The 21389-nt window shown below is 41.9% G+C and overlaps 1 protein-coding gene across 5 annotated transcripts in view; it reads left to right on the top strand.

The window, feature by feature from the left end:
- CAST (calpastatin) overlaps positions 1 to 21389 on the top strand; it is a 134095-nt gene that overhangs the window by 70900 nt on the left and 41806 nt on the right. For 4 of the 5 annotated variants that reach the window (XM_037153840.2, XM_037153842.2, XM_037153843.2 and 1 more), the window contains 12 exons: positions 3176 to 3235; positions 7424 to 7462; positions 10273 to 10329; positions 10871 to 10984; positions 12000 to 12083; positions 15690 to 15761; positions 16637 to 16735; positions 18223 to 18303; positions 18938 to 18976; positions 19441 to 19530; positions 19655 to 19744; positions 20809 to 20910. In XM_037153840.2, coding sequence (XP_037009735.2) covers positions 3176 to 3235; positions 7424 to 7462; positions 10273 to 10329; positions 10871 to 10984; positions 12000 to 12083; positions 15690 to 15761; positions 16637 to 16735; positions 18223 to 18303; positions 18938 to 18976; positions 19441 to 19530; positions 19655 to 19744; positions 20809 to 20910 — 927 coding nt within the window. The remainder of the gene's footprint in view (positions 1 to 3175; positions 3236 to 7423; positions 7463 to 10272; positions 10330 to 10870; positions 10985 to 11999; positions 12084 to 15689; positions 15762 to 16636; positions 16736 to 18222; positions 18304 to 18937; positions 18977 to 19440; positions 19531 to 19654; positions 19745 to 20808; positions 20911 to 21389) is intronic. The other variant, XM_037153841.2, reaches the window with a different exon arrangement.

Below are 21389 nucleotides of genomic sequence, written 5' to 3' on the forward strand. Positions count from 1 at the left end.
GGGCTGAGGTCCCTTGCTCCCAGGGTATCCCCTGATTTTTATCCACCACACATGGGTGTGTGACTGCCCATTCCATGTCTCCGTGCCTCCCCATGCATCTCTGCCCCTCCTACCCGCCTGGATGAACGTGACTTAATTCCTCAGCTGTCAGATTTCTATACAGCTTAATTTTGTGATGATTCTAGATGGTAATCGTTTTTGTAGTTTACTTGTAATTTTTGCTGTGATTGTGCAAGGAGGTGAGCTGTGTTTACCTATGATCATTGCCTTTTAAATAGCAATTGTCAAATGCGTGGGTGAATGGAGCAAGATTACAAAAGTTTGTTTTTCTGGTCTTTGTTACTATGATTGATATCTTAATTCAGGTTTATAAATGACTAATGATACTCTGGGTATTAAGAGACTTGTATGGGTCATTTAGGAAGTAAAGTGTTGTTATAGCTGCAATTCTGTCTGACTTATAGGTCTTATCCCAGTAGAGATATTTTCTTGCATTGTGAGTGCTGATATTTGTGTTTTAAAATAGGCTGCCCCTTGATCTTGCCAGGACGGGCTGAGTGGCAGGTCCTGCAGCAGAGTCACTGATTTAGAAATCAGGCAGCCCAGGTCCCGGCTTCAGCGCAGGCAGGTCAGAGGGCGCCCCTGGCCTTTTGCCTGTGTGATATCTCCTTATCCTTCAACTGCCACACTAACTGTCACTTCCTCAGCATCACATGTCCTGACTGTCTCCTAAACTAACTCTGGTTTCCTAGTTTGTTGTTCTTGTAGGACCCTTGTGAGCACTTACCACAAGTAATCTTTGAAGTGAGTATTCTATTAATGTTATCTCTGATAAGGCAATAACTTTCCCAAGGATAGTGACTGACTGGCTTCAGCACTGTGTTCTCATCACCAAACGTAGTACCTGGCACTAACTGTGTTTGAATTAACTCTTCAGAATTTTTAAATTATAAGTTATTCACACCCATGATTACAAATTCAAACAGTACAGGAGATTTAAAATGAAAGTATATTCAGTCCTTCACAAGAGAAAAAAGTATTAAGAGTTCCTTGTCTTTCACAAACAGAACAAACTACAGTGGCCAGAGTTGAATGAATTCACAGTGGAATGGGCTTACTTTCCTTATTTTCCAAGTGAGGTCGCTTGCCTATTTCAGTTGCAGAATGGCTAGTGCCTTAGTGGTAGGGTAGAATTTCCATGGAGGGATCTGGGCTGAGAACGGATGGGGCCAAGTCCTTCAGCTAAATTCCCATGGTAATTATAGCTACTCCTTGTAGATGTTGCTGTTCTGAGTGGGCCTTTGAAAGTCTTTTTTCTAGGAATGGAGGATTGTGTGCAGCTATTGCTCAATAAAGTAGTAAGGTATGTTGGAAATGCCAGGGATTTGAAGAATGTTCTAATAAATTTGGATGTTGAGAAAATAAATTAATGTTTACTTGAAGATTTGCAGCTTAAAAAGCATTTCATGTGGAGTGTTTGGTCTTTGGTTGTTTTATATGTTTTAGAATTCACTGAAGGACAAAGATAGAGCAAAGAGGAACTCTCCGAGTTTGAATGGGACTTTGTACAACCAGTTTTAAGTGTGGAAAGACAGAATTATATATGTAAGGGAATGTTAATCCCCACAAATTAAAAAAATTCTCAGGAAAAAATGAATATACATACATTTGTCCATTAATTCATTGAGGGGATTTATCTTGGTTCATCCTCCAGTTCTTTATCCTTCAAAAAATGGGAGAGAGACCACTCCATGCCCTGCTATAGGACCAGGGTGTGTGTGTGTGTGTGTGTGTGTGTGTTGGACTGGAGGGATGCTCAATTGGTGCCAAATAGTACTCAGGAATAGTTAAATTTATATGATTCTGTTTAAAAAATCACTATATTAAAGATTTAGGCTTTTATCTGTAAACTGTAATGTAGCATTTAACCAACATGCTCTGTATTAAGTGAGGTCGGTGGGGAAGGTAATTTTGTTCATGGGCCACGGGTTGCAGTGGATTCACACATTCGCCTGGAGCAGTAGTGTGGGTAGGTGTTGAGACGGGGGCACCAGCAGGATGGGCTCATCCTGCCCTGGGTCTCAGCCTCTGAGATGGCTCAGGGCCAGTCATCAGAGACGGGGGTTCTGGGTATTGTGGTAGGTCAGCAGCTGTTTCCTGACAGCTGGTTACTTCAGGAGGCAGCTTGTGCCAAATGGAATCCCTGGGCTCCTAAACCTAATGGACTCAAATATTAAGGAGATTTAATAAGCCTGGATTTGAACTCCCAAAGATAGTAATGATCTATTTAGTATTAACCAGTGTATTGCTAGCTAAGTACCAGAGTAGAGCTCAATCCCAAGCAGGTATCACATGCATGGCCCACTGCGTGGGTAATGAGATTGCAGAGGCTGATTCCACCACGCCCTGTGTCCCTAGGGTAGGGGTCTCAGGGACCATTTGTCCCCTTTTGTCTTCCAGGGATGAGACAGATAATAGAGCAGCATTTCTTCTGCAACCCTGTCTCCCACCTTCTCTTCCTTACACGATACTGCAAGGACAATTCTGGTCCCTCCAACTCTGCCTCCTAGAGCCATGTCCTCTTCCTTCTGTCTCGTACAATGTGTTATGAATGATGCACAAGCAATTTAATGAGTACCTGCAATGTGCCAGATGTTTTATGCACATGATCTCAAATACTAACCTGCAAAATAGACATTATAGGGCCCATTTTATATATTAATAGTTGGGAAACTGAGACTCAAAGTCACAAAGCTAGTGATTGACAAAGTTGGCATTTGAGCCCAATGCAAGTATCAAAGTTCATGCTTTTTAAAAAAGAGCACAAACAATAACTATAATAATATTTCCTGAGCCATTATATACTTATCAGTAATAGACTTAGAAGGTAGTTTTTACCTCTTGAAGAACAATTGATACAGGGGAAACCAAAGATCAGAAAATGTAAGTAACTTGCCAAGATTATTTAGTAAGTAGCACATCCAAACTTTGAACCATTTGATCTGGTTACAAAAGGTTTTACCCATTGGGCAAAACCATCTCCTGGGCTCTGTGGAAGTGGTACCCTAGACAGAGTAAAAACAGGTCGGTGAGAGAAAGTGTGGGTAAGAGGAGCTGAAGGACGAAGTAGGTCATAGGCGAACTGGAATCAGACTTTCTGTCTCTTTCCTTCCAGGTGTCTGCTTCCTCTGCATCAACCAGCAAGTCTTCCAGCATGAATCCCACTGGAGCCAAGGTATGAAGAGCCTTCCAGGTCAACGTGGGTGAATGCCCTTCAGTCGATTCATGTAAAGCAAACCAAATGTAGACTGATAGCCGACAGATGAGTTGTATGTCCTGGGAAGCTGATGTTATGGAAGTAAACATTTTCTTCCTAATTTCTGGGAGTCATTGGAAACACATCTTTCCTTTCAATATTTACCTCAAATGTCGTCTATACTCTGCATTGTTTTAGAGCATCTAGAAAAAAGGGCACCAAAGTCGTTGTGTTGGTTTTGGTCCTGGATGTGAGAGAGATTTTTATTTCTAAGATAATCTAAGCACATTTCTCAGAATCTAAACAAGAATACAAATTCTTAACTTCTTATTAAAGTTATTTGATTAGTATAATCATTTAATATTAAATATAAGAATGAGAAATGAACTAAGGGAACACAAAAGTGTAACAGATGCTGGTTATGTCGAGCGCTTTCTGAATTCTGTTTCTGAAATTTTAGTTGCGTGGGGCACCATATTACCGATAAAAGTTTGTTGAACTCTGTTTGGGATTTATTCTAATAATTATGTTTTGGAATTTCCGAGGAAAAAGAAACAATGTCCTGCAGAGTTGGCCAGAGCTGCCTCAGCGCCACTCCCTTGGTTATCCCGCCTCCAGCTCTGTTTCTTGGGAATATTCTTGGGAGGAGGTTTAAACAGGGAGTCTTTTCCAGAGGCTCTCAACTAATTCTTGTGAAGCAATATTCTTTCGTGCCTCAAAGAGCTACCCCAGCTCCATTATTATTAAGTTGCTTTTGTTTAAAATCCCCATCATGCTTTTGCTTTCTCCATTTTACTTTGCTACCCCAGTGGGACCCTACCCCAGAGTTCAGTTCTGTGCCATAATGTAGTCCTGTTGAGGCGTCCTGTGGCCTCGGTTTGAACTGTTTTTAAAGGACATTGTAAATATCTTGAAAGACACTGTCTGAATCTAACCTCTTATAAATGTCGCTTGAATTTTTAAATTTATTTTTAATCTAAAATTGTTATTTAATGTTTTATATTTCTATTAATTTCTTATTTTCAAAATATGCACGATCAGATTCATAATTAATATTAGCTGTCACTACTTATTTATACCAATCCTAATCTTTGAAAATAAAAAGTTGCTAATCTCAGTCTTAAAATGATCTTAAAACTATCATAGAAGCATCTACCAAAAAACAGTTCTCATTGACCTTAGAGTCCATGAAAACTTGAGAAAGTGAAGAGAAAGGAGAGCCAGGAAGAAGGATGTGTGTTTTGTCCTATTGGTTTGCATTTGACCCGTTGCCTGGTTCTGGTCCACCCGCCAACTCCCAGCTGGAGAACCAATGCCTATTTCCAGCGTGCCCTGTCTTCCAGAGCAGTGTCAGAAACCGCTTCAGCCCTCACTAAGCGCTAAACATGAGATCCCTGCCAGTTTTGGACCTGGAAGAAGGGAGGGGAGAGGAGAGTAGGAGAGGTAAGAGAGGGAGAGACGAATGGGGTGCAAGTGGTGAAGTATCACCAGCAGCAGCTCGGGACCACTTGGGTGGTCCCTGCTCCTTCCTCAGTGGATTTTAATCACACTGATCTCATTAATCATCTTTGTGGGCTTCTCATGTTTGGCTTGTAACATTTTTACTAGCTTCCTCTTAGAGATTTTTGTGAACTTCATGAGTATATTTCCCCAAATATTTTGAGCTTTTAGAGAAAAGATGTTTATTTGAGATAATACCTGCAGCAATTCCCTGTCAGGTTCTGCACCTTTCAGGTGACAGGCAGTCTAGCTCTAACGGGAGCATGATGTGTTTGGGTTCCAGTGCTCGCGCTCTCTCTCCTACCCCTGGCACATGAGAGCTGGTAGGCACACTGCAGTGAATGAGGTAGAAGTTCAGATTATTTCTAATCAAATCATCAAGATGAGCTACCTAAGAGGATTATGGGGTGTGGACACTGGAGCCAGACGGCCTCCTTGGAATCCTGGTCCCCACCAGCTGTGATGTTGGAAAACTCCTCTTTGCTTTGGTTGCCTTATCTGTACAGTTTGGAGGAAATGAAAATAGTCACAAGACTCTGTGAAGAAACAAACATATATATTGGACAGTGCCTGTCCTAGGAAGCTTAGAAAGTCTTTACTTCTGTTGGGGACCAGTAGGGGCAGGCTGGTACTCTGGAGACAACACACACTGAGAACTCCGTGGCTGTCCTCAGGGAGTTATTTAACTTCTGTGTGCCTCAATTTCTTATCCATGAAATGGGGATAATGATGATGATGGCGATGATACCTATCTCACAGGACTATCATGGAGATGGAGTTGGCACATGGGAAGTTCAGAATAGTCCTGGCCCCAACAGGTGATCAGTAAGCACTAGGTATCATCGTCATCACTATTTTGAATAGCACCCACCACCAAAAATAAGTTTAGCAAATGTTCTAGGGACTACTGATGAAAATGTACATTTTGTTATAAGCTGCTTGCATCTGTGAGTGTACATTCTTAATTGTATTTTAGAGTACTTCCAGGCAAAATCTTGATGCCAAATAGAAGCTAAATAGAGGCAAAATAGAAGCTATTGAAAGACTGAAACCACTACAATACCAGCTTGATTGTTTTCCTTATTAATTATTTAAAAAATTAGATTTGCATAAACTCAGAAAAGCATAGTAGCACATGTGGAAACTCATTAACAAAGGTCCAGTTTGAAAGGATCCAAAATTTAAAATTTCCTTAAAATATTTCTTGGATCATAAACTGGTTTTCTTCCCAGAGCCACAGTGTATCAGCATAACAAAGGCCCATTGTATGCAGAACGTGTGTATCTTTATCACTGAGGCATAAGATGCAATAAATTAGGATGGTTGACGTTACCCTTTTCAGATAATAGAATAAAACATAAGGGTTTGTGCTGATATCACCAAACAGATAAAAGGGAAGTGACAGGGAAGCATTTGGCCTAATTTTTAATCTATTACTTAGAAAAGTTCATAAAATGTTTAACTACATTGTATTCCTGTTTCCATATCTTGCCTGTACTGAGAATTCATGGGTGTATTTAAGAAATTTTCTGACATAGTTTACATTTGTTTGGGTAAAACTCTGGAATACTCCACTGAAGATCCTAAATCACAACCAGCCCTTCAGAAGTGTTCCTAGAACTTTAGATCTCTAGATTTTTGTTGTAAAATAAGAATACGCTCACTATTTACAAAATTGTTGTAAGACCGTGTGGCAGAAAATTACAGAAAAACTTTGACAGCATCTGTGGCTGCTCCTTTGAACATAACCAACATATCGCTCAAGCAGCCTTTACCAAGAGGAAGAGGGGGAACCGGAGGGGTTCAAAGCTAATTTAATTAATGGGAATCTTACAGGTTTTCTATCACCCTAAAGAGTAAATCCAAACTGGAATATTTGCTTAAGACTTTAAAGTTGAAGTGCCTATAACATTGTAGAGTTATATCCATCTGCACAGAGTAAATGCATCATATGAGTAGAATGGGTCTTGGAAGAAGCTGTGCTCTTCTTACATTAGGCCACTCCAATCAGCAAAGAGATGAAAGGACTGCATCCTCCCAATAGGAAAAGACACAAAAGACAGGTGATGTGGTTCCTTGTACTGGTCACATTAGCTGCTCACTTCAGCTGCTCAGCACGTGCTATTTGCAGTTCACAGTCTTCTGTAACTCTCTGAACCGTCACAGACTTTCTGGGAGGCTTAATCACCCATCGCTCACATTCTGGCACTAAAAATAAATCTCACTGCTGTCTGTGTCCCTGGTTCTGTCACCATTCCATCACTTCACACTGTCAGCAGAGACGTATGATGACCATTTCACACACACAGGGATGGACCATGCTTGTGTGGCTTTGCAGGACGAGAGTTTTTATTTTATTTTGCTTATGTATTAGCTAGAGTCTTCCTAGTAATAAATCTTTACATATCTTTGACAGATAAGTAAGATAGAAAAAGTAAGATGTAAATTGGTACCTGAATTACAAGAGCAGACTATTAGTTACTATGCTTAAGTGTTTATTTAAATGGTTACAATTCCAAGCAAAGTATAATAATCCTAACTCATAACATTTACCTTTATAAATACATCAAAATCATTTCCTTTTAGCTTCTTTAGTTGAAGAAAATGTATAATTAACTTTGTAAATGAAGTTCATTTTTCTTTCTTCCTTTTTCTTTCTGAATTTAGGCTGTAAAAACAGAACCTGAGAAGTTACAATCAACTGAGGTAAGTGATTAAAGGCATCTATGAGTTATTTGGATTCTTCACCATAATTATGATTAACCAAGTTCCTCTTTTGGTCGTACTGAATGGTAAAAGGATTTTTGTCAGCTAATTTATTTTTCACGATATTATAGAGCATATGTAAACTAATTATAACATTAAATTTATATAGTTAAAATTAATGCATGCTATTTTATAAATAAAAATTTACATTTCAGAAATAATTTTGTTCAAATCTATATTTTTGTATTGTTTAAAAATAAGCAACAGAAACAAAGATGGAGGGCAAAGGGTAGTGAGTATCCAATTACTTTAATAACGAGCTATCCAGAGTAACTGTGTCTGTTGAGTCCAGCACCTGGCTAAGTCAAAGATGAGAGTCTTTCCCAAGAGGCTGCTGGCTTACTCTCCACAGCCTTATCTTGGCTGGTAGAACCAGTTACTCAGGAGACGGCTCTGACTTTCCCTTGGGAACAGCTTCCCAGCCTTTCCAGGGCTGTCTAGACCGAAAGCCGGTCTGTGTCCCCCAGGGCGTCTGCAGCCAGGGCACAGGTTTCTCTTCAATTGCGTGCTCCTCTCCATTTCTCTCAAGGTGCTTAAGCCAAATACTCTGATAAAACCACGAGGTTTCCTATGGGAAAGCGCAGAGATGCTTCTGGCTCAAGTACTTCAAGTGCAGGCAAGGGTGTCATCACCTGGGTGAGAGCTGAGGCTTTATCTGATCGTGTGTCTGGTGTCCTGGCAGCCCTGAGGGTGGTGACTCCACAGTCCCCTCCAGAGGAAGAATTCAGCAGCCAGGTGGAGGTCGTCTTTCACTTTATTTTTTTTTTTAATTTTTTTATTGATTATGCTGTTACAGTTGTTCTGTTCCCCCTTTCATTCCTCTCCACCCTACCCCCCCATCCCCACCATTACCCCCCTTTTAGTTTATGATCATGTGTCTCAAGTCCTTTAGATTCTATATTTCCCATGCTATTCTTGCCCCCCCATCTATTTTCTATCTGTCTATGCTACTTATTTTCTGTACCTTCTCCCCCCTTCTCCTCCTCCCACTCCCCTATTGCTAACCCTCCTTGAGATCTTCATTTCTATGTTTCCACTCCTGATCTCGCTGTCCTTTTAGTTTGCTTTTGTTTTAGGTGTGGTTGTTAATAACTGTGAGTTTGTTGTCCTTTCACTGTTCATGTTTCTTTAACTTCTTTTTCTTAGATAAGTCCCTTTAACATTTCATATAATAAGGGCTTGGTGATGATGAACTCCTTGAATTTGATCTTATCTGAGAAGCACCTTATCTGTCCTTCCATTCTAAATGAAAGTTTTGCTGGATAGAGCAGTCTTGGTTGTAGGTCTTTGGATTTCATGACTGGGAATACCTCTTTCCAGCCCCTTCTTGCCTGTAAGGTCTCTTTTGAGAAATCAGCTGACAGTCTGATAGGAACTCCTTTGTAGGTGACTGTATATGTAAATGCTTTGGTTACTACCCAATCTCGAGAGAATTGGGTTTCTAGTTTCTTCTGTACTCGTAACACAGAAAAGACTATATAAGTCATTCAGTTGAAGAGAAAATGCAGTTTTCTTTGTCTCCTGTAAAAGGATATTTAAAAAAAATTAATTTCTAGACTAGGGTCCTCTTTCCACAAACTCAGGGGTCACGGTGATCACTTGGTGTCTCTGTGGACAGACTTGCAGTCACCCAAAGATCTGCATGAATGAAAAACAGCCAATACTTTACAGAGATGTACCTATCTGGAAAACTATTCTAGGTGAAAAACTAAATTTTTCGTTATTCTCCTGATAACTGCCATTATCAGACTGTTGGTGGGATTGCCCCAACCACGCAGCACATACCTACTGCTCTAACTGGGTTGTTCTCTGTTGGGAACGGCTCTGCCTGGTTTCAGGAGCTGTAAACCCACCATGGCTAAGGCTGAGTGAGCGACCTTTGGACCATAAGCCACTAAGGAGACAAAGCTTATCTCCCTGGCAGGAGCACGGCTTCTGCTCCTTTTTCCATAACTGGCCCCCAATGCTTGATCAGTTAGCCAATGATGGGTAAGATTCCCCAAGAGAGGAACCACCTAAGACAGGCATGATCTCATGGAGGCCCCAGGGAAGGACTTGGGGGGCTATGGAGAAAGGGGGTGATGGACTCTCGCCTCTTGGCTTTGATGAAGCCTAAGTCCTCAGTCTGTCTGCGAGAAGTCTCCAAGAATTCCTTGGCTATCTTGCCTCCTCTGTCTGACTTAAACCTGAAACAATGACAGAGGGCGGTGCAGCCCTGTGCTAGAAAGGGCGGGCTCCCTGGGAGATCAGGCCTGAGAAAAAATGTGTGAAATCCTGTGAAGCCTGCTTTGCTAAGATTGCTCTTAGTTAAATGATAAAGGTCTGAGCAGGAAATGAGTCTGTTTCTCAAAGTTTTGTAGCCCTTTAGCTAACAGACCCTGACTCAGAATAGGCCCTCATAGTTCTTTGAATGTTATCTATTGTTTGATCATTACTGCCTGACAATGATTAATAAGGTGTACCTGTATTCATGTGCAAATTAAACCCAATAAAAGCCTGTCTAGGCAAGGGTCGGGGCACTCCCCCCTTGAGGGAGTAGCCGTGCCGTCCCTTTTCCTCCACAGGACTCGGTAGTCGTGTGAATTTGTCTCATGTCTCATCCATGACATCGTGGGCACTGTGAGCCGGTGCACATGTCAGTTCTCCAGAGAAGTGGAGTGTCAAATAGCGGGTGTTGCTCTTGTGCCTATTTGGAAATATGAAACCAAGAACTCCAATGTGATTGAGATTTTATCTTTTGAAATTGACAGCCACCTGTGGTTCATGAGAAACAACCCCCAGAAGTAAAGCCAAAGGAACACACAGAGGTAAACGATCACCATTAGGACTTGACATCATAAGGCGAAGCCTTTTGCATGTGTGAGCAAAAAATATGAAATTCACATCATTCAAGACTTAAGTCCCTGGAGGGACCAACTTGTAAATTATGATTGTATAACTACTCTACTGTATACATGAAGCTAATATAAAATAATATTGAACACTCACTGTAACTGATAAATTTTAACAAATATAAACTGCTATAGAAACAAGTCCCATGAGGATGGCTCACTGGTGTTTTGGTTTTTTGTTTGGTTGGGTTTTGTTTTTGGCTAAATTGGTGCCACCATGTGGCAGTAACAGTATTTGCAGTTTACTGGTGATTCTTGCTGAATTTCAGCAGAAGGATTTGCATTATTTCAAATTTTGTACCTAAGGTGAAATTTTATCAGATTTATATCACACTAATTTTAAATTAGCACAATTCAAAACTACATAAAACACAACTGTTGTGAACACTTTCTACTCGATTGAGAAAAATATTTGTGTTCGCCATCTTTTAACAACGTGGTGTGTGTATGTTTTCAGCCAAAAAGCCTCCCCAAACATACATCAGATACACGAAGCAAGCATGCGCATAAAGAAAAAGCGGTTTCCAGATCAAGTGGGCAGCCGACACCAGAGAGCTCAACAAAACCAACGGTAAATAAATCAGACTAACAGCAGGGAAATGCTGAATCAACCAGGGAGTAAGGGGCGGGTCCTCTCTCTCCACTGACATGTGGCAGTGAATCTGCAGACCTGTGCTGAATGTATCTTGTATTGTAATGGTTTGGGGCTATCATTTTGCTGGTTTGCAAATAGCCTTGTGGAAATGCGGGCCAATGGAAGGCCTGAGAAGAGCACCAGGGGAGTCCAGGGGATGTTCTGTCCAGCCTTCCCCTGCCCAGCAGTGCCCAGTCATGACAGCAGGGCCACAGTCTCCATGCTTCACGGATAGGAGCATGGGATTGAGTCTGCCCCTGTTCTCGTGGGCTCTGGGGACACACATGCCCTGCATGGCCTGCCATTTACATGGAGTTCTTGCAGAGTTTTTAGAGTCTTATTCTAGAAGAATGGCCTCACAGAGCCAATGTCAGAAATAGATTCAGTATTTCTAGAGCTACGGGGGACCAAGTAGCTATTAGAAGAATAAACAAACATAAGAGGAACTTTTTTATTGAGAGCTCTTGGAAGACAAGGACTAGGCCAGCTTAACAAGGCACTTTAGATCAGAAGTTGTAAATCCGTGGCCCACCAGTTAAGTGTAGATTGTGTGTTTTGTTCAAAGGTATTTGGCTTACAATGCTATTTAAGTTCTTTTTAATAGCTACCAAGAATTAAAGTCAGAATAGTTCATGTAAAATCAGAAGCTTCTCTTGAAAAATCAGAGCATCTGGCACGGTGGGCTCCCATGGGAGAGCATCTGGCGAGAGCTTTCCACCTGCTCCACACTCTAACTTGCCTGGCCTGCTTCACTGCACAGACTCTGTAAGCTCGTGCGTCCAGCCTTACACGGTGCTCAGTGATGCCCTGTGCTCAGTCGAAGCTAGTGGCTGTTTCTGTACGAGATGCCCACAAGGGTCACCTGGTGCAGTGGTGACATTTGAAATGCATAATCTTGAAAATAGCCATTCAGAGAGACTTAGTCCTGTTAACTTTTTATCTCCACCCTTAGACTAAATCAGGGGAAACAATTTCCGCTGGCGGAAAGAGTGTTGTTGCCAACGTAGCCGCTGCATCTGGCAAGTCAGAAGACAAGGTGGGTACACATAGGCCGATGTAGAGTGTGCGTGGGCCTGTGTGTTTATCAGGCCCTATGAGAAATGTATGCTCCGTCATACATTTCCCATTCTACCTGGGCTTTACATCGGTTCTCATTTACCGTTTAGGGTTCCAGTGCTACCACACTCAAATAAAAGTGAACCCTGTCTGCATATGAACATATGTGAAGAGCATCGTGTAGTGGGGGGGGTGTCAAACTTATTTTCACTGGGGCCACATCAGCCTCACAGTTGCCTTCAAGGGGCCGAATGCAATTTCAACTCCTTAACAGTTCAGGACTAGTTACATTTATACAGTCCTAAAATTATTTTGGCTCTTTGAACACAACCGTGAGGCTGATGTGGCCCCCAGTGAGAATGAGCTAGACACCCCCGATTGTAGTTCGAGGATATAGAGGGAGGAAGATACCAAAATTGATTTTAAAATCTAAAAATTCAATAAATATGTATTGATCACCTGCCATGTATAGGCCTAGTATCAGTATCAAGGAAATTAACATGTGAGTTGACTCGGATCCTGCCTTCAAGGTATACAGGTTTGAAAGGAAGCAAACAAAATTGCTGAGTCATTTGAATAAGCATTACTCTCAGCTTTCAAGTTTGTTACTCGTAAACCATGAACAGTCACGACATCCACGTGAATTGATATGGGAGGTTTTCAAAGCAGACATCATTAAACCCCCTCAGAAGAGAGTGTGTGTGCCTGTCTGGAAAATTATGGGCAAGTCCCCCTTACATCCCTTGATGAGCCAGTTAAGATTCCAGCCTGGATTTGCAAGATGAGAAGCAGTCCATAGCAGTACCTCAGCCTGGAGCCATGTCTCTCTAGAAATGCTAGTAGTTATTTCTCTGGAAACCACAAGCAAGTAATTGAAGCAATGATGAGAAGATGGGAATGAAAGGAGAAAGTAGTATGTATGTGTCTGTTTTCCTGCTTCTCACCCTGAGAACGGCATCCTCCTGCAGCCTCAGTGGTAAGGAAAGTCCAGGACAAAGTATGGCCCGTCTCCCTGGAACATCAGACTGCTCTCAGATTTAGAGAGGAAATGCATGTGGTTTCTACTCAAACTAATGCGGATCTCTTATGGAGTACTGGTAAACTTTAGACAAACCTTTAAGTGAAAATACCCACCTATTTTTTAAGCTTCATTTAAAAAATACTTTCTTGCAGACCACTTGAGACCTCATGTCCAACGCAACCCAGGGGTGCATGTCACTCTCTCCTGTTGATGACATGGGTATATTTAAGAGAGAGAAACAGATGTGTTAGGGTGGAATGTAATTGGAATTTTTATGTTAGATATAATGTAGGGTTGCAGGGAAAGATGAACAATAAAATTAGAAGAGGCTTATACGGAATTTTGGTTCGCACTGGGTTGAGCTGGAAATTTGCAAATCACTTAACTTTTCTTTGCCTCTGATTTGTCTCCCATAAAGTGAGATTGATCAGATCTTTGTTTTGTTTTCTACTTACCATGCTTAAAGCATCGTGTCTGACTCTACCAGTGCAACTCAATGTAGATTAAGACAGGTTGCAGTTTGGTGAGGACGGGAGGCATTGTCGGTAGTGGGAACCTGCCAGGACTCTGAGCAGATGCAGTTTGAGCGAGGCCTGGGAAGACAGCTTGGACTGCAGGCTTGCAGAGGCATCGACACGGAAAAGTGTAAGATGTGTTCCGGGTACAAAGTGCATTCCAGTGTTGGGTGAAACACACAGGGGTGAGCGGTGGGACCAGAAGACCAGAAAGATGGGTGGAGGCATCACCATGGAGACTGTGAAGGTGAGTTAGTAACCTAACAGGCAGGGAATAAACACTGAAGATGAGAGAACAGATGGAGTCATGCGACTAAAAGTGACTGGGATGAAATGGATTAGAGATGGGAGGGTGATTAGGGGCTGTTCCGCTCATTCTGGTGAGCTGTAATTTGGTGTAAATTAGAGCTGAGATAGAATAAGCTCATGGGGAGTAGTGGAGGAGGCATTGCTGAGGTAAAACCTTCAAATTTCAGGAAACCATTAGACAAAGGTAAAGTAAAACCTCAGGTAACCTGGAGCTTGAGACTGAATGAGCTGGGTTGGTAACCCCCAATGCGAGGCTCGTACCAGTGTGGGGCCGGCGTCCGTGAGAGGGGTGCCTCCTGCAGTTGTGACCCCGGTCCCTGGTTACCACTGGGGTGGACGGGTGTCACAGGAGGAGTTGGTTGAGAAGGAAAAGCCGTGTCTGACTTTGGGCAGGCTAAATTTAAGTGTTTGAGGTGTCCCAAGAAGGACGTGTAGGAAAGCAATCAGAATAATGTTTTGGAGTGTCGAAAATGGGGAGAGAAAGAGTTGGGGTAGAAGGAACATGAATGAATGTTTGCCTAAGGCTGTGGTTGAATCTTAGAGGTGAATTCAATTGCCCACACTTAGGCTCACACCTTGGTGGCCCCCACAATACTTTTGACAAAACAGCATGCAGTCATTTATTTAACACTTACTTAAACATTAAATAATTACAAAGGGCTCAGTATGTGCCAAACACCGGCTTGCGCATCGTCATCGATTCCCTTCTCTCACCCTCACAACTCCCGCCCACCCGGAGGCAGGTGCAGTCGCTATTCCTCCCCCACGTGAGGGCACCGAGGTGCAGGAGACGAGGCCTGCCTGGAGTCTGGTGCAGCTGGGGCTCGTGGGCGTGCAACCCAGGCAGTCGGAGTCTGTGCTTTCCGCCTCCACGCTCTGCTGCCTGGAGTTCAGGGACCTGCAAGTGGAACATGGTTTTCTATTGTCCTAATCCTGGCAACTTCGCCCATGTAGTTGCTGCCAGGCCCTGAGAGCGGTTGGCTGGGGGCCTGGAGAATGACTTTGGATAGAACAACTAGCACAGGGCAGGACTGTGCCAAATGTGTGCAGCTGGGGGCAAAGCAGAACAGATGCCAGAGATGGCAGAGAACAGAGGGCACAAACGCCCCCGGGGAACCAGGGTGGTACTCGGTCCCAGCTGCTGTGGGAGGTGAGTCAGGAGAGGGGTCCTCACCGGGGTCTGGGTAAAGAAAGGCGTGGAGTCACAGGTAGGATAATTATTGGCAATCATTGATAGCGCAACTGAAGCAATGGTAGGAAGGAAAGTCATTTTAGATAAAGATGGGTGACGAGATGCCAAACCAAGGGTGGGGAGGTCTTGTGTTGGGGCAAAGACTGAAGTAGCCACAGCTAGAGGGAGTGGACACTCGCAGAAAGAATTGATGGGACTTGCAAAGACTGGCTGTGGGCCCCGGGAGAGGCAGTTAAGAGCAGTGAAAACAGAGATGGGCTGCTCTCAATTCAAATCTTGGGTCTGTTTTTTACTGTATGACCTGGAAAAAGTAATGTAACCTCTCTGATCCTTGCTTTTCATATCACTAATCTATCTTATTATTTATTAATATTATGTATGCTGTTCTGTAAAAGGCTATAACACATACAGCATAGTGTCTATCACAGAGCAGATTCAATATATGTAATCAATGCCATTATGTTAAAATGAATTCATTTTGATATATGTAATATTATTGAATTTTATAAATGTATGTGAAGGAGTGTTTATTTCTTTCTAAACCCCCAGCAGGAAAAAGAAAATAAGTCATCAGTGTCAGCAGTACCAGTCGAGTCCAAACCAGATAAACCATCTGAAAAGGTATGAAGATAGCCATGTATTTCTACATAAGATATTTATTCATAGCCTCTCTATCAGGATCTGATTTCTTCAGGGCAAACAATATGAGGTGGGGGTAACTTAAAGAACCTTTTTAATGATTTCCTTTAAGCTAATATAACTGGGTTGAAAGTGTGATATTCCCACATATGTTTGTAATATTTTATAGTATAACCCCCTGTTCCAAGAACTCCAATTACATACATCTCATGAAGATAACACTCCAGTTTCTTTCCTGCAAATATACCTTCTTTAACCAGAGGTATCACTAAAGAATGCCAGGTACTTCTTCATTCTGAAATTCCCAGTTGAATCAGTCTGAATCTAGCAGGCCCCTCCAGCATCGTCCTGTTATCCAAAAGGCTGCAGCCTCCACCCCAGGTCAGGGCGGTCAGGGCACATGCGGGCCTAGGTCACAGGTCTGTTCCCTGGTCAGGGCGCACACAGCAGGTGGCAGATGGTGTTTCTTCCTCACAGTGACCTCTCTCTCTCTCTCTCTCTCAAATCAGTAAATCCTTGGGTGAGGAGATTTTTTAAAAAATTAAAGTTAGCAGGCCCCAAATTTTATTACATTAACAGGTAGTTACAAAAAAAATTAATCACTTCTCTTTTTATATCTTCACCTCCTTTCTCTCTCTCTCTAAAACTCAATACATTAACAAAAAATTAGGGTCTGTCCTCTGAGACTTTACATGATAAGGTTTAACCGAGACCAGATTTTACTAATTTTGATATTTGAAGAACTTTTGATGTTTGGTATTTTTTTCTACAGAGAATGGTATTTTGTAGTTTAAAAAAAATCAAAAGTGTAGTATATAACAACTAACACTTAAATGCCTGTTCTCTTTTCTTTTCAGTCAGGGATGGATGCTGCTCTGGACGACTTAATAGACACGTTAGGAGAACCTGAAGAAACCGAACAAGATAACGCAACGTATGCCGGACCTGAAGTTTCGGTATGGGATCTCAGTATCTGTAAAGAGTCAGTCTTCATGGGTAGGAGAGCAAAATAAAGTCACGATGCACCGAAGTATACCTAGTGTTCTGTTGCTTAGAGAGAAATAGGATGATGTCGGTATCTACGATAGTAACTGAAATTAGTGTTAGGATGGAAATGGTTTGTCCTCTGGTTGCCGCACTATTATATGGATTCAGGGAACATTCATCGATTGTCTGTGCTGAGATTATTGCTGGCATACAGCCCACTGGGTCCCATACAGCCCACAAAGACTTTTCTGTCCTTAAGATTTGAGATCCATGGACTTGAACTTATTTTGATTATTAGATATTTACCATCTTCAATTCATCCCTATTCTTAATTCCTTAAAAGCAAGAAAACTATAGGAGAGTTTTTTAAAAGAAAAAAAAAAGGTGCCATAAGCTGGAAGAAAGTATGTGCAACAGAGACAACAAAGAACTTGTGAAAGAATTTACAAAGAGTTTTAAAAAGTGAGAAGACAACCCAATAGAAAATTAGGAGAAAACTGGATGGGCTAATAAACAATGAAAGTTTCCCTAGTAAGTAGGAAAGTGACATTAAAACATGGAGAGGAACCACTCCATACTTAGCAGAGTGGGAAAAGCTGTACAAGCCCGACAGCTCATGGGGAGCTCGTGAGTGTGGAGGACGTGCATCCTCTTCAACCAGCGGGTCCACATCCAGACCGAGAGGGAGCCTTGCACCTGGGAGGAGGAGTTAGAAGAACAGCCATGTGCCACAGGAGACCAGATAATACACGGGATACTTTGTAGTGATTAAAGTGGACTACTTATATGTCAACCTGGACACAAAAAATCTTGTGGACACACATAATTTTGAACGAAAATACATTACATGATGATATGTAGAATGTATACCATTTATATAACATTAGAAAATATGCAAGGTAATGCCGTATACTGTTCGTGGGTGCCTCCATTTAGAATACCCATTTTAAAATATGCTCAACTTTAGATGTGTGGATATGATAAAGTTCAGGTTGGTAGCCATCTCGGGCTAACACAGAGGAGGAAGAGGGTTGGAAAGGGCTTAACGGGAAATACCATTCTGTCTAACTTTTTGTAAAAAAAAACTATCGATCTGATAGAGTTAGGTATTGGTTATATGGACATTTATTGTTATTAACTATGCTTTTGTATGAATTGGAAATGTCAATGAAATACATTTAAAGTCAAATGTATTTTAATATAGGAATCAAGTTGAATATAGTGATTTGAATATTTTCTAGCATTACACATGGGTTAAGCTAATTAAATAAGGGAAAGTATTTGTATAAGCTTCGAATTTCAGACTTGTGTAAAGTATTAACTTCTTAATGTTTTATATTTTATTTCAGTAGTTTCATAAATTAAGAATGGAATAGTACTTTGGTTTCAGGATATGCATGTAACATTCTCAACTAATCAATTACATAATATCCCTGTGTGTGTGATTTTATTACAGGATCCCATGAGTTCTACCTACATAGAAGAATTGGGTAAAAGAGAAGTCACAATTCCTCCGAAATACAGGGAGCTTCTGGAAGTAAGTTAAATGACCATTTACTTTTACTTTACTGTTTCCTTTTTTGTTGTATAATCTTTATCACATCAATGTAGTCACAATTTTTTAAATTTAAGAGATCAAACGGGGCATAGGAAGTTGTCATTACTATGGCACTCACTGTATCAGTTTGCTAGAGCTGCCATAACAAAGAATCACAGACCAGGTGACTTAAACAACAGAAATACATTGTCTCACAGTTCTGGTGCTGGAAGACTGGAGTCAAGAGGCTGAGCAGAGTTAGTTTCTTCTGAGGGCCTTGAAGGAAGATCTGGGCCAGGCCTCTCTCCTTGGTTTGTAGAGAGCTATGTTCTATATGATTCTTCACATGGTCTTCTCTCTATGGGTATCTCTGGCTCATATTTGCCCATTTTATAAGTATACCAGTTACATTGGATTAGAGCCCATCCTAAAGTCCTCGTGTAGCCTTAATTGCCTCTTTAAAGGCCCCATCTCCACATACAGTCACATTCTCTGGTACCAGGGGTTAGGACTTCAACAGTATGATTTTGGGGAGGACATAATTCAACCCATAGCAGTCACAGAGCAGCACATTTTGCTGATAGTAAGGACTAATTTTGCCTTCTCAACCTTATCAAATTAATATTTGTTTCAGAAAAAAGAAGGGGTCACAGGACCTCCTCCAGACCCTCCGGTGAGTTTACATAAATATCTGTTAAGATAAAAAAAAGAACAGTTTTTATATCTTTGGTTGGAGGACAGGGCTGTATTGTGGCTTAAGGAATCTCTAAATTGGATGAAGTTTTCATCTGTTCAGAGGAAGGGGGTGAACAAGGGTGGGAGATGTCTTGGTGTTCACTGGTTTCATACGGATTTCTTTGGAGAGGAAGAAAAATGTAGTCAAGAAAGTTTTAGGATAAAATAAATGTTAATAAAAATACAATGGGAACATCCCATGTAATGCATTTAGAAGCGGGAACAGAAACATAATATTGCAAACCCATTGACTTCCAAACACAGGCTTTCCTCTGAGTTACTTTATTAACCAGTCTCATATGGTGGTGAAGGCCTGTCAGACTCTCCCTCTGCTGGGTTTACAATCTGATCTTTTGCTTGAATAATGCCCCGTGTTACCCATTGTGGTACCTATTTCCTTAGAAGCCCGCGGGGCCCGATGAAGCCATCGACGCCTTGTCCTCCGACTTCACCTGCAGTTCTCCTGCCCCTGGGGGAAAGAAAACTGAGAAGGTATTCTTTTTAATGTTACTAGGGCACCTTGTTAAAAACCCTCTCAACTTTAAAACAACTTTTTAGTTCTGGAGTTTACATTTCCCTCATCTATAAATGTAATCTTTTGTCTTCCCTTTTTCAGAAATCAACGGGAGAAGTGTTAAAAGCTGAGTCAGCCACGGTAATCAAAAGTGCTGTTCCACCCCGTGAGAAAAAAAGAAAGGTGGAGGAGGTATAAATAATTACTTTTTTGAAAATAATTGGGGTCTGTGAAACAGCAGTTGCTTTTCCTGAGCTTGAGCTCGCTGAGTCAGGACAGTGGTGTCCTGAGGAGCATCTGTTCTCCCTGGGATCCCTGGGGGATGGCGAGACCAGTCACAGTGATATTCCCCACCAGACAGGTCTTCTGTGTTTCTGCAGATGCTTACGGGAGATTTCAGTGAATCTCCTTGGTTGGGAATGAAGACTGTCCCATTACAATATACACAGGGCCGGACACCAGAGAAATAACACTCTTAGAACATGAAATCTTCAGTGTGGTCTCCTTGAGGAGATGGAGCCTTGTGAAGTCACTAGAGGGGTGTTGTAGCTGCTCCTGTCCTCCTCTCTTGGCCACAGTCAACTCTGATGAATTCTCACAAATCCTGAAATGCAGTCCTCCCAGCTCTGGGCTGGAAGAGAAAAACACGCCCACTGCACACAGTCCAGATAATACAAGCAACCGTTTCTGTCGGAGCAGCTCTGCCTCTCTTGCTGGAGCGACAGTTTTTTTTATCTGGCTGGCGGGGAGCAGTGAGCGCCACACCCCTGAGAGTGGGCGTTCCTGCAGTGACTGCCTTTGGGCCTTCAGAGAAGAAGGCAGCAGGGCCACCTCTGCTTTCCCTGCTTCCGGGGCTTAGCTGGTTTGCCAAAGGACAGGTTGCCAGAGGCATATTTAGGAAAAGAAGGACAGGACAGTGAAAGTTGACTTTTGTGGCTTTTATTTTGATATGAGTGCTTTGTAATGGCATAATTATGGTTATAGTTATACTTCTAGCTTGCTAAATAAGAGGTGCAGTGTGCCCCTGGGGGCACCGTTTCCATAACAACGTGGCTTGGCCCCCATTTGCACTCCCTGGTAAGTTCTCCATTATTTCTCTCTCTTGTTAGGTTTCCCATAAAATTGCCTTCCTGAAGTTCTTTTCAATCCATGATTCATCTTTTAGATTTGAAAATTGTATTTCACAAAGAAGTGGATCGATTGTTCAGGCTGAGGACTCTCTTTTTTTAATGCTCAGAATTTTTCCTTTGGAACAGGACACAATGAGCGACCAGGCCCTGGAGGCTCTTTCGGAATCGCTGGGCCGTCGGAAGTCCGAGCCTGAGCCTGACCTGAGCTCCGTTAAGGAAGTGGATGAGGTAGGGGCCTGGGAGTCATACACGAAGCCTGCTGGTCTGCAGGTCACCAAAGTGAATGTGCTGTGCATGTTTAGAATTTTTGCATAACTTTTGTTTTATTTGAAATTTAAAATGAACTACTCTTCATTCTGCCTTACTTTCAGGGTCTCTGGTTAATGTAGACAGTTGTTGCTGGGGACTTAGCAACCAAGAAGGACATTTGAGTATTTGTCTTGTAAACCATGTAGAATTTTAATATTTAAAATGAACACTAATCTCCTTTGCCAACATCTTAAATGACACCTGACTAAACGAGATAAGACGGAGGCGATGGCCTGGCGAGGAATAGGTTTGTCTGCTCTTGTGGAAGTTGGAAACTTGTATTTTCTGAGGGTTTTCTGTGCATAAGGAGAGAGGAAGATGACTGCAGGTGGGCGGGGAGATCCTTTTTATCGCTATGGGGACAATGTTGAAAATGTGTCTCAAATTAGGATAAAATC

The sequence above is a fragment of the Artibeus jamaicensis genome, unplaced genomic scaffold (assembly GCF_021234435.1).
Source record: "Artibeus jamaicensis isolate MK-2021 breed Jamaican fruit bat unplaced genomic scaffold, CSHL_Jam_final contig_3214, whole genome shotgun sequence".
Classification (NCBI taxonomy): domain Eukaryota; kingdom Metazoa; phylum Chordata; class Mammalia; order Chiroptera; family Phyllostomidae; genus Artibeus; species Artibeus jamaicensis.